The 14,487-nt window shown below is 41.0% G+C and overlaps 1 protein-coding gene across 1 annotated transcript in view; it reads left to right on the forward strand.

The window, feature by feature from the left end:
• MACROD2 (mono-ADP ribosylhydrolase 2) overlaps window positions 1–14,487 on the forward strand; it is a 2,023,701-nt gene that overhangs the window by 1,865,800 nt on the left and 143,414 nt on the right. Inside the window, exons 10-11 of the mRNA XM_042931649.1 lie at window positions 2,636–2,677; window positions 11,172–11,255. Of these exons, the coding sequence (XP_042787583.1) occupies window positions 2,636–2,677; window positions 11,172–11,255 (126 nt within the window). The remainder of the gene's footprint in view (window positions 1–2,635; window positions 2,678–11,171; window positions 11,256–14,487) is intronic.

The raw sequence follows: 14,487 nt of genomic DNA on the forward strand, positions 1-14,487 counted from the left end.
GCACTTTACATGTATTACTAACCCTAGAAAGTCATACTAGGGTATGACTTAGGATACTTTTATTATCCCTATTTCCCAGGCATAGGTTTACATAATTTGCCCAAGATTACACAGTGATTTATAGTTTGGCCTGCAAGTAAACCCAAGCAGTCTGAATCCAGATCCTGAATATACTCTTAACCACTATATGAATAAATGAGTGAAATGAATGAACAAATGAATAATGACATCAAGTATGATCCTTCAACACCTGGAGACATTCTAGGGATGATGCTATCAATATAGTCTATAAAGTTCAAAGATCAGCTCTAATGTCACATTTTCCAAAAACCTTTCTTCATAACCTGACTGGAAGCAGCTATCCCTCCCCTGATACCTTTTGTGATGGCCCTGACTACTCTCTATTATATATTCAAATTGATCTGCATGTCTTGCTTTCCTTACTAATAATGTTTGTAGACAATTGTGTCTAGATTTGTCTTGGTATTTTATTTCTCCAAACACAAAGCTACACCTACAATAGGCTATGGAGGAGTGTTTGCCAGACAGACAAATGGATACATAGATGACAAGCAAAGAGATCTTTGACTCTTCATCTTTTCCTGGAAACTGTGGAGACTTTTTTTCATCCCACTCTGATTTCCAGAAAGTCTGATGGTCTAGATATTTTAGATGCTCTGAAAAATAAAATTTTATTTAAATCTATTAAGTTCAGGGAAGAATCTGTGAAGAGTATACTTTGTAACATTTTGATAATAATTTAGTTAGAGAATTATATTTCTAAGAGAAAGATATTCTGCTCCCAAAATTATATTCAGAGAAAAAAATGAAAGAAATAAAGTATACAGCTATTCACTAATGTTTCTAACAATTTGAATGGAAAGAAATTTACTTCTTTATAATTTTAACGTTTATTTATTTTTGAGACAGGGAGAGACAGAGCATGAACAGGGGAGGGGCAGAGAGACAAGGAGACACAGAATCGAAGCAGGCTCCAGGCTCCAAGCCATCAGCCCAGAACCCGACGCAGGGCTCAAACTCATGGAGTGCGAGATCGTGACCTGAGCTGAAGTCGGACACTTAACCGACTGAGCCACCCAGGCGCCCTGAAATTTACTTCTTTAAAAGTTAACCATGGCCATCAAGAATTATTTTCCTAAAACCTCAACTTAAATACATTTTCCATTCCCAGTGACTGGTATATCTATAATCTTCATTTATAATTAGCACTTTGAAGAATGTCACATTGTATAAATTTGGCTAAGAAATGACTAAATTTAAAGCGTATGTCTGGGTGGAAATTACAAATCTTTACTGAGTCCCCATTGCTTGCAAATCATCATTTGGAAGCATGTCCTACAATGTAAGAGGTAGATAAGAAATATAAACACAGGAATTCTCCAGTTTGACTAAAAAAATCAGAGAAAAAATTTTTAAAAACCTCAGAAATATTATTCAGCAGAAATTTCTTTATGGATTTTAACGTATAAAATTAACATTAGATCCTAGAGAATACAAAGGAACATAAGACATAGTCTTTAACTTTGCAGAATTTATGATGTCAAAATGGGCATCTGAAGGATACATACGTTAACAAGTAGACATATGATGTGGTGGTAATAATAAGTAATATTTAGCATTTAATATTTCAGTAACTGTCCTGGTGCTTTAGGTGGTATTATCTCATTTAATCCTTACCCTTTTCATTAGGCAGACAGGAATCCCTGCAACGTCATAAACCAGACCAGAGCTCTCTTTTAAGATGGATTTTGCACCTGTGTGTAAAAGAAATTGGAGTCAGGAGTGAGAAAAAAAGAAGAGCAGTTAGGAAACCACAAAATAGGGAAGGCAAATGGCAGAGTTTGAATCGAGTTGCAGTGATGTGAATAGAGAGGAGAAAATGTGGAAATAAGACAGGCAGGATTCATACTGCCTGGATGTAAGGAACATTGAAGGAGAAGAGATGACAACATATCAAAAGTTCAAAAAGCAAACATGTCACCCAGAGGGTAGAGGAAGCACGTGTCCTTGCCCAATTAATGGGGGTTTCACTGGGATGAGTGGAATTGAATGGGAATGATGCCAACTGGGGCGGGCTGGGGGGTGGGCACTTGAACATACATGGTTAAAGGTTTGGATTTGCACATGTAGCAAACTAGCACTTTCCACGGTGCTGTACAGGGAATGGGTGCTGTCAGCCTAAACCCAAGTGGTGAGCTCCACATTTCTCAGATGCTTGACATGAGCGCGCATCCCTTTCATTGACGGAGAAAGTGCGGCATTTGAAGTGTGCGATTTTTATTTTTCATCTTTTTAGAAATTGAAATGACCAAAGTGACCATGCATTACTTGCATAAGTAAAACAAATGATTGTGTATGTACTTTGTTATGCATACATAACAATTTTTAAAAGGAAATGTGAACCCTAGGTGTTAAATTGTGCTGTGATGTATATTTACATTACCTTGTATTAACTTAGCATAATAATATAAGACAATCGAAATGCATGTTCTAACACTCTTTTCTACTGAGTTCTTTTTGGCCTTTGAAGTTGTATTAGTCAAACTGGAGAATTCTGAGCTTACTAGCTTTCATATGAGTGTTTCTTTTGTCTTTCCCCCTCTTTTCTAAATAGATGATAATAATGAAGAAGATGTTAACGTGAAAGAAGATTCAGGTATTAAATTTATGATTTTATTCTTAAAGGATAGGCAAGGATCATTTTGTTGTTTATGTGCACCTCACAGTTTTTCAAAGAAAAGCAAAATAAGGTTAATAAAATAGGTGAAGTGGGATATGAGTACACTTATCTAGATGATCACTGAGTAATATATGGAATTGTTGAATCACAATATTGTATACTAAGAACTAAAATAACACTGCATGTTAACTATCCTGGAATTAAAAGAAAAGAAAAAGATACAAATGTACAGTCGAGGTCATAAAATAAAGAAGTAATTGTGCTAACTAACCCTTATGGCTAATACAATTAGCATATTTAAGCAGTAAGCTTCCAGCTTTCTGAAAGTTCCATTTTTACAATGGAACCTGATGTTATAATAAATACAGTTGTGTAGCAAATCATCCCAAAGCTTAGTGATTAAAGAACCTGCTTATTATGCTCATATATTCTGTGGGTCAGGAATTCAGACAGAGCACAGCAGGGCTGACTTGATCATGCTGCTCTACAAGGTCTGAGACCTCATCAGGAAGCCTCAATGGCTGAGTGCTGGAATTGTGTGAAGATTTGTTCACTCGTATGTCTGGCTGGCAATTGATATGCTGGCTTTTAGCTAAGACCTCAGCTCAGGCAGTTTTCTGAAACACCTGTGGTGGCCTTTCTATAACCTGGGCTTCCTCACAGCATGGCAGCCAGGCTCCAAAGTGGTTCCTCTAGAGACAGCAAGTGAGCCAGCAGGAGCTGTACCTTTTTAAGACTCAGCCTCAGGAATCCCAAAGAATTACTTCCACAAAAATCTTTTTGGAGCAGTCATTAAGAAACCTGCCCAGGCTCATGGGGAGAGAAAATAGGCTCAATATCCTGACAGGGAGCTGTGAGGTTTTGTAGAGCATGTAGGACCTGAAAAATTGCTGTGGCCATCTTTGGAAAATACATTGGGTACATATGATATATTGTTCTCACTATCAGAAATTAAGATGCATGCCTACTTCTCAAGAAAGACCAGTGTTTGATGAGAGAAATCTAGTGGTTACAAGCTTTGGATCTGCTTGACTATGCTTGACTATGAATGCAGGAATCAATAGCCCTGATTTCAATCCTAGCTCCTTTACTTACTGACTTACTACTTCCTGACTTTGGGTGAAAGTTTTCTCTACAAGCATCAGTTTACACCTCTAGGGGCAAAACTACTATAATACAGTCTTGTTTGGGAATTAAATGAAATATCATACCTGAAATATTTCTTGGACCTTAGTAAACACTCAATAAATTATCGCTTTTTTTTTTTCCTTTCTCACTCTAACAGATATTGGAGGGTATAGAACTTAATTCCACGGTGTAAGAACTCCATGTTCCCAATTTTGGCAACCACACTGTTCTAGGCCTGAAATAGGACTGGGTTTCAAAATCAAAACAGATATCTTAAAGGTCCTGATTTTGTGTAACCCCCTCTTCGATGCCAGAACTCCATACATAAATCACCGACAGCACAGTCTGAACATCTCCATTAACAGGGAGCAGTTTAAATTCCAAGGCAAACAATCTCGTTTGACTAAAATGGTCCTTCTCCTTGTTAAGTTAAATCTCTATCCCTCCCCTGACTTCCCACTGTCTTTGTGGAAAGATAATCGTTCTTTTCTTCATAGCTGCTCACTGGAGCAATGTTTATAACTTCTGTCTAGCTTCAGCTTCTTCTCCAGTCCAAACATATCTGATTCCTATGGTTCCCTCAGCCTCCCCCAGGGCAGTGGGTTTGAAGGGTGGACAAGTAGAGGAAGTATCTAAAAGCCAGGAATGAAGGAGGTAGAGCAGGATCTGTAATAGCAGCTGCCAGTTCCCTACCTATATCCCCTTGGCCCTCACTATTCTTTTACAAGACCAACAGCTTTCTAAGGAAAGCTCTTGTGACTCTGCAATCAGTGTTTCTTGCTGGTCATGAAAGCACACTTGAAGTGCCAGGAAGTTAATTTCCCTGGAGTAGCCCTCAGCCAGTGATAGGCAAGAGCTGGTTGACCCCTGAAGGACACATCGGAGGCATATTGTATTCCAGTGTCATCCAGTAGAAATATAATGTGAGCCTCAAATGTGAGCCTCATGTTTAATTTCAGATTTTCTAGTAATTACATTGGAAAAAGTAAGGAGAAATGAGTGAAATTAATTTAATAATATTTTAGTAACATAATATATCCAAAATATAATGATTTCAACATGTAATCAATCTAAAAATTTTATTAGTCTGATATTTTACATTGTCCTTTTTTCACACTATGTTTTTGAAATTTGTGTGTATTTTACATTCATATCTAAATTCAGACTAGACACATTTCAAGTCTTCATTGGCAATGTGTGGTATTGAACAACGAGATTTTTTTACCATCACCCAAAGGTCCTCAGTAGAATTGAGCCCTGACAGTCCACAGTGGAGCTTGCTCACGCAGTATTGGGTGCCTCTCCTTTCTTGTCTCACCTCCCTACTGCCCTCTGGAACTTTCTGGGATAATCTCTTACATTAAGTATTTGAACTCAATAGTTGTCTCAGTGTCTTTTGAGAAAATCCAACCTAAGACAAAGACTCTGCTTGTCTTTTGTAAAACATTAAGCCCAAGGTGAAATTTCAATTAGAATATCCATCCCTATACTCATGTGGGATGTCTTATTATTTAAAAGAACCATATGTTGAAAAAAGACTTTAAGGGGTCACCCGCATCTTGATTTAATTCCACGAACTTAATGTTAATTTCTGCTATTTTCATTTATCCTGCTCATATGAAGTATCCTTGGAATATCCTTCAGCCATGGGGAGTACTGCCCTTTCAGCCAGCCAGTTTAAGGGCCTTATCTTGCTAAGGATCATTTGCCTAAGTGCCCTAAGTATACATTTCTAGGCAAGGGGAGTTGACTTCTTAATGAGATGCAGCTAGCTATCCAAACCACTGAGTGATTTTAAGAAAATCATTATTAATGCTAATGCAGAGCCCACAAGATTGGAGTCAGCATATGAGGTTTGGGGGGCTTTAATTGGATCATCATTTCTGATTTTAGTCTCATCAGGTTTCCTGGGGGTTTCGTGTCCAGCAGCTGGATGCAGCTGTTAAAGTCATACTCAATGGCCCAAGGATGCTAAGTCACCTGGCCAGAATGGGCTTGGGAAGCTGCTCTCCATTTCCTAGTATCTGAGTGCTGAAATCACGGGAGATTTCTGTGCAGAATGGTTCCATGATGTGCCACTGGTCCTACCAGACATTGGTGAGCAGGCTGACTTCAGTCCACATCTCACACTTGGAAGTGTTGGTCTCCAAGAGAGGTCTCTATCCAGACCATTAACTACTGCCTTTCTCTGCCCTGCATCACATCTTCTCATATACGTAGAAATGCTGGAAAGATTTTTAAGAATGCAGCTGACACTAGTAAAGGGCTACTTGGGACAAATAACTTGCCAACAAAGGCTAGTGAATGATAGTGAATAATAATCTGACTACCAAAAGTCAGGTGAACTGACTCTCCAGGTGGCGGGAACCCCCTTTTGGAGAGTTTGCATATTTGCTTAGTGTAAATACACACACCACAGTGTTTTCAAGCTACCAAACATGAGATCAGTGAATGTGGGAGCTGAGAGATAGGTATAGTCAGCTCACTCACATCAGCCCCAGCACACCTTTGCTGAGCCAGATTATAACTGAGTATGTACCTTGTGCCAGTCACTCAACATACATGAATTCATTTAAGATATGCAACAACTGTAGGAGTCAGGGATTGTTATTACACAAGGCTTAAAAGGAATTAGTTCCTGGCTTAAATAGCGGATCCATTGGTGTGTCTGACCTCCTAGCTTAAATAGCTGACCCACTGGTGTGTCTGAACCCAAAGTTCATACCCTTGTACTCCTGTCTCCAGACCCTACAGGTAAGTAGAGGCAGGAGCATCTCAGATGGTGTGAGGCAAGGTCATCCTCAAGGTGAGGCTCTGCCCTCGTGGACAATGATAGAAACAGACCAGCTTAAATGCTTAGGATGCAAAGTCCTTTATCAGTTTCTTTTATCCTACAATAGAAAACATTTCCCCATCTCCTTCCATTCCCAAGAATGGCTGTTGAAATGGGACCCTACCAGGAATAGGAAATCAACAGCCACCTATGGAAGTCCAGCTACATGAGAGTCAGGAGCACAGTTGAGTTCTGTAGGGGGCAAATCTATGCTCGTGACAAAACTCCAGGTCTCCACCCTCTGCCAGAAACAGAGGCAATATAGATAATATGATATGCTGTCAAGGAGAATTATGGGTTGCTTTGGAGAAATCTTCCTTCTGCTTCCCCAGGCCAAAGGGAGAGTTGTTCCTGCTGAACCACAAGTAGAAATCTGAGCACAGAGGCCATATGTATCAGTGACATTTAGTGAGTGCCTCCATGGGTGTCAGGAAATGATACTATACTTATGTCATAAATTACTATTCATGGTTAACATGTATCCATGTCCAGTGACTACCCAAGGAGGGCCCTGTAACTTTTTAAAAAATAAAGTACTTTTGGGAAACGCATCTCAAAATTTAGACAAACAGAAACAAATAGATGTCTTTAAGAGATGTCTCACCCATTCTCCAAGAATTCCCATTCACGTTGGGAAATCAGGTTAATGATCAAAAACTCACTTTTAGGAAATGCTGGTTTGGGGTTGAATCCCCAGCATTAGAAATTCTCCTCTTAGTCCTAGAGGCAGTTGATGCATTTCAGAGGCATCTTCCAGGGAGTCTTAGCGTCTTCTCCCAGGGAGATCACAAGTGTCGTTTTGCCTACTTTATGCATCCTTTTGAGCACAGCATCTGTGCTCAGTGAGCTGTTCCAAGCATCTCATTTCTGTTTTTGCTGAACCCGTTCTGAAGGGTCAACATCCATCTCACACCTGGTGACAAAAGTTTGGGGGAGTTGCTAATGTAGTCATTGGCAAAATTTTTCACCCTAGCCATGGTAATGATCTTCGATGTGACTGCCATGCAACCACAGAAAGCCTATGGTGCCCAAAAAACCTTTGTAGTCCATAATGCCACAGTTTTTTTTTGTTTTTTTTTTTTTTTATTTTTTATTTTTTAATATATGAAATTTACTGTCAAATTGGTTTCCATACAACACCCAGTGCTCATCCCAAAAGGTGCCCTCCTCAATACCCATCACCCACCCTGTCCTCCCTCCCACCCTGCCCTCCCTCCCACCCCCCATCAACCCTCAGTTTGTTCTCAGTTTTTTAACAGTCTCTAATGCTTTGGCTCTCTCCCACTCTAACCTCTTTTTTTTTTTTTTTTTTTTTTCCTTCCCCTCCCCCATGGGTTTCTGTTATGTTTCTCAGGATCCACATAAGAGTGAAACCATATGGTATCTGTCTTTCTCTGTATGGCTTATTTCACTTAGCATCACACTCTCCAGTTCCATCCATGTTGCTACAAAAGGCCATATTTCATTTTTTCTCATTGCCACGTAGTATTCCATTGTGTATATAAACCACACTTTCTTTATCCATTCATCAGTTGATGGACATTTAGGCTCTTTCCATAATTTGGCTATTGTTGAGAGTGCCGCTATAAACATTGGGGTACAGGTGCCCCTATGCATCAGTACTCCTGTATCCCTTGGATAAATTCCTAGCAGTGCTATTGCTGGGTCATAGGGTAGGTCTATTTTTAATTTTCTGAGGAACCTCCACACTGCTTTCCAGAGCGGCTGCACCAATTTGCATTCCCACCAACAGTGCAAGAGGGTTCCTGTTTCTCCACATCCTCTCCAGCATCTATAGTCTCCTGATTTCTTCATTTTGGCCACTCTGACTGGCGTGAGGTGGTATCTGAGTGTGGTTTTGATTTGTATTTCCCTGATAAGGAGCGACGTTGAACATCTTTTCATGTGCCTGTTGGCCATCCGGATGTCTTCTTTAGAGAAGTGTCTATTCATGTTTTCTGCCCATTTCTTCACTGGGTTATTTGTTTTTCGGGTGTGGAGTTTGATGAGCTCTTTATAGATTTTGGATACTAGCCCTTTGTCCGATGTGTCATTTGCAAATATCTTTTCCCATTCATAATGCCACAGTTTTTAATAGTACAGCTACCAAATGCAATTTTTTGTTCTGTTCCTTTTTTAATAAATGGGAAAAGAAAAATGAGTCGCCATAGCTCTGTAGTATAATTTTAGAATCCTGGCATAAGGCGACAGCTGCTAAGAGAGTAAGAGTTAGGCATGGGCCCCATTATATCTTGGCCTTAAAGAAAGGCTTGGGTAAAGGGGAAATAAAACCAATTGGAAATGAAATTCTCAAGACACTACTAGGTACCAGGGATACAAGAAAGATTAGGAAAGACAAATGTCCTTTTCTCAAGGAACTTACATTCTTAGGAGGTGGGATGGAGAAGGGAGACATACAATAAAGAAATAAAGAAGCGGACAAGATAATTTCAGATATATCAAATGATGTATTTGAGAGAGATTTCCCTTACAAGGACCCTTCATATTAGGTATTCAGGGAAGGCCTTTCTTGGGAGCTGAATGTGGTTTGAGATTAAAAATGGAGAAGAAGATAGACATACGAATGTGTATCTCGGGGGAGAAGAAGAATAGCAGGTGTGAAGATTCCAAGGCAGAAACTAGCCTAGTAATGGTTGAAGAACACACAATGGCAGCCAGTAATTCTGACGCCAAAGCACAAGTGGGAAATGAGGCTAGAGCAGTAGGTAGAGCCCAAATGGCATGTTGCCCTGGCCCATGAAACTGGATTTGGATCAATCCAATTGGTCTTGGTCTGTGATCCAAGACCAGTGGCAGGCAGGTAAGCAACAGAATCTGGTTTATGTTTAAAAGATAACTCTGGTTGCTACAGGGAGAGTAATTTTAGGGAAGTTAGAAAGCCAGAAGGTTACTGTAATAACCCAGATAAGAGATGCAGATGATTCCACAGAATGAACACCACGGATGAATATGGGATAGAATTTGGAGCAGAGATGATAGGACTTATTACTTCCTGGGAAAGTAAATGAAAGGAAATATTAAGGACAATAGCTCAGTTTTGAGGTTTACACTCTTGGGTAGGTAGTGAGATGTGAAATACTCTGGAGAGAACAGGTTTGCCGACATCAAGAGTATTGTTCCAGCTGTGCTTAATGGGATTATTACATAAATTTGAAATGCTTGGTGAGAGCTGAGTGAGGGAAAATCATTAGGGCTGGAAAGAGGGAGGCACAGTTAAATCCCAGCCCTGAAAGGAAAATAGGAGAGATGGTAGTTACAGGACCCAGGAGACAGAGAGGGTCAAGTGGAGGAAGCCAACAGATTGGGGTTGTAAGCTTATGGAGGGGTACAGTAAGCCCTTGAAGACCACTGGTCACTTAGGAATAAAGCCAGAAATTTCACTGGTGCATAGAGACCCGTATCCCAGGGCACAGCTGGGTGGGAAGTGAGGTAAAGAATGGAGAGTGGATATGGAGGTGCAAAGAGAAGACATCCAGTCAGGATATAAAACAAGATGCCATGTAGGCAGCTGAAGATATGCTTTGAGCTTAGTAGAGAGACCAGGACTCGAAATACAAATTAATGCCTAACAAAGTATCTATATCTGAATGGGATGAATTTAGAGATATAATTCCTAAAACCGTCTTTAGAATTTTTCTTTCTGTTTAAATTCTTCAGAATTTAAATTATTAGCCTCCTTGGATAGACTTGGCCCGAGGGTATTGGGAAGCAGTGAGAAAAGTGGGAAACATAATAATTAAACTGGGGACATATAGAAGTTGTTTAGAATTTGGACTACTAAAGAAATCTGCTAAATAGAAGGAGGATAATTTCAAGCACCATGCCCCCCCCACCCCAAAATGAGACACTGCAGCTTCATCTGGCTCTACTTGAAGGACTTAGTAAAAGGAAATTGCACAATGGCAGCTATCAGTTAGTCCATGAAGTTTTAAATCAATCTCCTGTGGAGGAAAAAAAAAATGGGGTTTCCTTGTGGAGAATTTCTTTTAATTAAAAAAAGAGAGCATCTAAGAGGCACCTGGGTGGCTCAGTCGGCTGAGCATCTAACTCTTGATTTCTGCTCAGGTCACGATTTCACAATTCAAGCCCCACGTGGGGCTCTGTGCTGGCAGAGTGAAGCCTGCTTGGGATTCTGTCTCCCTCTCTGTCTGCCCCTCACCTGCTCACTCTGTCTCTGTGTCTCTCAAAATGAATAAATAAACTTTAAAATAAAATAAAATGAGCGTCTAAGTTTTCACATTTGTGCGAATCATTAATAATGGTAACGAAAAGATGTTTAAGCTGAAGCCTGAATGCCCATCTATGTGCACTGGAGAATCACAGGCTGTTGCCGAAATTCAGCTTAGCCAAAATGACACATGAACCTGTGATCAAGCTTCACTGCACATGTGGGTTTACTGCGGGGGTAAGAAAAAGAACTTTAAGTTTCAACATAATTTTAAATATTTAATACCTACATAAGAATGTTTTAAATCTTTATGCTTCCAGAGGTGTTAGAGCCAAAAGGCCTCTCTCCACCCCACAAGAAGAGCAAAGCAAAGAAGCCAGAGGGTTCCAAAGACTCTAGCGAAGGTGAGTCCTTTTCTTCTGGTCTCTAAAAAATTACTCCCTGAAAAGAAACTTCTGGTTAATGTTTACATTACGCATGTGCTCTCATGTTCGGATGTTCCTGAGGGTGCAGAAATCACAGAAAAATTCTTTATCCTTTCCTAATATGTTGATCCTCCCCTGAATGTGAGAAAAAAACACCAGATTTAGGTTTAACTTGTGAAGGTAAAAACCAAGTTGAAGAAGACGGTTTCTCGGTGCAATGTATTTTCTGTTCCTACAAATGATCAAATTGCGGGTGGTGCTTACAAGTTAGGTGGAGACCTCTAGGTGACAAGCAGTGTGTGGCCTTTGCCTTATTGAGATCATTTGCTTTTTTTCACGAACACATTCTGAGTCCTGAATCCAAAGTCAGGAGTGGGTGCGGAAATTCTTCCAGTCTTTAGTGTTTCCTTCCACTCTCAAAAAGCCAGTGTTATCTTTGCATTGAATGGGCAGGTCCCATTGGGCTCAGTTTTCTGAAGAAATGAAGCTGTCTCTTTTACTTAGTGGCCACGCTAAGTGCCACCTACAAGGTATTCAAATTTTTCTCTGAAAATGTAAATTAGGTATTTTTTAAGGGGATCTCTAACATACACGAGTATGCATGAACTTCTTCAAGGGAAATGTATTTTTGCTTTCTACTTTCTGTCTTTGGAGCCTCACTTTCACTCCACCGTGAAATGGAGAGTATGAGAATGCTGGTGGTGTCGGCTTGAGTCTTTGGGGAAGATGCCAAGATGAAACAGAAGTGCAGGAAATGTGAAGGCAGAAAAGCCTCAAAGGCTAAAATGGGGAGGAGCAGGGGAAGGAGCAGGAGGAGGAAGAGGAGGGAAGGAAGGAAGATTAGCTAGGAAGAGCCAGTCTGCAGTGCAGTCTGAGAAAGTCTGGGGAGGCTCAGAACAAACCCCGGCCATTACAGTTGAGCTGCACCGGGCAGGAATGGCCGGGCTCCAGGATCCCTTTCCTCCAGCTCAACTCACTGGCTGCAAGCAGCTTGGGGAGAAAGTGGCTGCCGTGCGATCTCCAAAGTGTGGCCAGTGGATGCTGTCAGCTAACTCCACTCCTGGCATCACATTCTCTCTTGAAGGGAGATCCTGAGCATCTCACCTCCGTGACAGCATGGCCTCTGCATGAGTGCGGGAGTTCCAACACTGCCTTCACCCTCACCTCTGTTCAGAACCAGCCGAGAAGGCAAAGCTCTAAGAAAGTTTGAAATCAAAAACATTAGCTTTGTTACTAATGAGGTTAGTTCAGAGCATCTGGTGGCCCTGCCCCCAAATGGGTGTCCTACATGCTGGACTTCACTCCTGAATATGAAAGGCGTAACCTGTGTCCCCTCAGAAGCAAGTACCACTGTCCACGGTATCCCCATTGCCTGGACAGAGGCTACCCTGAGCTTATTAAATGTAAAAGAACAGATCAGGACATGCCCTCTCTGTGGACAGGTGGGTCTGAGAGAGACTCAAGATGGGACTGTTTCTGGGGTAACTGGGTGGCTCAGTAATTTAATCCTCCAATTCTTGATGTTTGGCTTAGGTCATGATCTCACAGCTGTGTGATCGAGCCCCGAGTCAGGCTCTGCACTGAAAGGATAGAACCTGCTTGGGAATTCTCTCACTCCATCTCCCACAGCCCTCCCCTGTTTGTGAGCTCTCTCTCTCTCTCTCTCTAAAAAAAAAAAAAAAAAAAAAAAGGGACTGTGTCTTCCCCCAGGCTTGGATAAGTGAAGGGAAGATGGAGAGAAGGGCACAGCAGTGAATGTTCTCTGCCCTTTGGTTGAGGGGTGAGGGATAAACATTTCCACCTAACAGTTAACAGCAGAAATAGTGTGTATAAAGTGCCTAGCAGGGGCCTGGCATTCATGATGGCTATTATAATTACCAACATAATCAGCACCATGAGAGGGTGCCCACCGTCCTAATTCACTGAAATGGGCTTGAGAGCTTAGAATCATTCAGAGGAGGACACTTAGAATCACAGAGTAGGCCGGCAACTCTAACTGGCCCCACGCAGTAAGAAACTGGCCAGGCATTCATCTCCTACCCTAATGATGTCATTTCCTGGATAATCTCTTCAGCCCACGAGATGAGGGGCAAAACAACAATTGCCTTTTTCTCAGAGAGGCTCCACCTCCCCTAGCAGTTCCTGTCTTCAAAAGTTGTTTTCCAGAGCCTGAACCTGTTTTCTTTGCGAGTGTCACATGGTGAGCCCTGAACTGTAGCAGCTCTGCCACCATAAATTAGCAGGAGTATTCCTCCCAGTTGCTCCTTCAAATGTGTGGAAACTTCTTTCACCTCCTAAATAATGTGCATTGTTTAGCACATCATTCCATAATCTCAGTATGACTAGGTAATATGGCTTTACCTCACCTGAATATATGGTCGCAGAATGTGCTCGGAGGCGCAAAAGTGCCAGGCATGTTGTGTCTGTGGCATCATGGTGAAATGTAAATGTTAGCCACTCCATAGAAACAGGAATTGTGTGTTTGTTTCTCAGATGACTTTTGGGACAAAAAACTAAAAGTTGCCGGGAAAACAGCGAAAAAAGGGAGCATAATCTGACATGCCAGTGGTAGATGATTCTATCATGGGCGCTCATTATTTGTCAGTTTCTACGTTGACAAAATAAACTATGTCCTGAATTCAGTACTGTTGCATATGTTTCACTTCCTCTCAGGATGAGAAGAGTTACAATCTTTAGCAAAGAGTTACAATTCTTTCCCACTGGATGCACAAATGGAATATTGTGTCCCTGGGGGAGGGGTAATGAGGATCATGACCCTTCTCTGTAGTCTTCTTCCCATTTTCGAGTTCAGTCCTTTCCCAACTTGGTCGTCTCCCTAAAATTGGAGAGAAGCTTCTGGTATTTTTATTTATAGATCACTCAGCTTAATTCCCATCAGTTGGCCTCATCTCTCTTCTCCCCTACCTTTGGGTTCTCTGCCCTGATTCCAACTCTCAAAGGTCCTACTGATTACCTCAGTTTACCTTATAATAACCATTTTCAGACAGGATCACAGAGAGTAGAGCTGGAATGCAATTTCACCTAGATTTTCTAGCATATATAACCATAACAACTATATTTTGATCCAGAAGAATTCTGCGAACATATGGGCAAGTTTTCTCATTCTACAGATCTGTTTTTAAAGCAGACTGCAAATGGTTTTCTAACTCACCCAAGTCCACCAGTTTGTTAATGTCAGAATGTCTTCTTT

This window comes from Panthera leo, chromosome A3 (assembly GCF_018350215.1).
Source record: "Panthera leo isolate Ple1 chromosome A3, P.leo_Ple1_pat1.1, whole genome shotgun sequence".
Lineage (NCBI taxonomy): Eukaryota > Metazoa > Chordata > Mammalia > Carnivora > Felidae > Panthera > Panthera leo.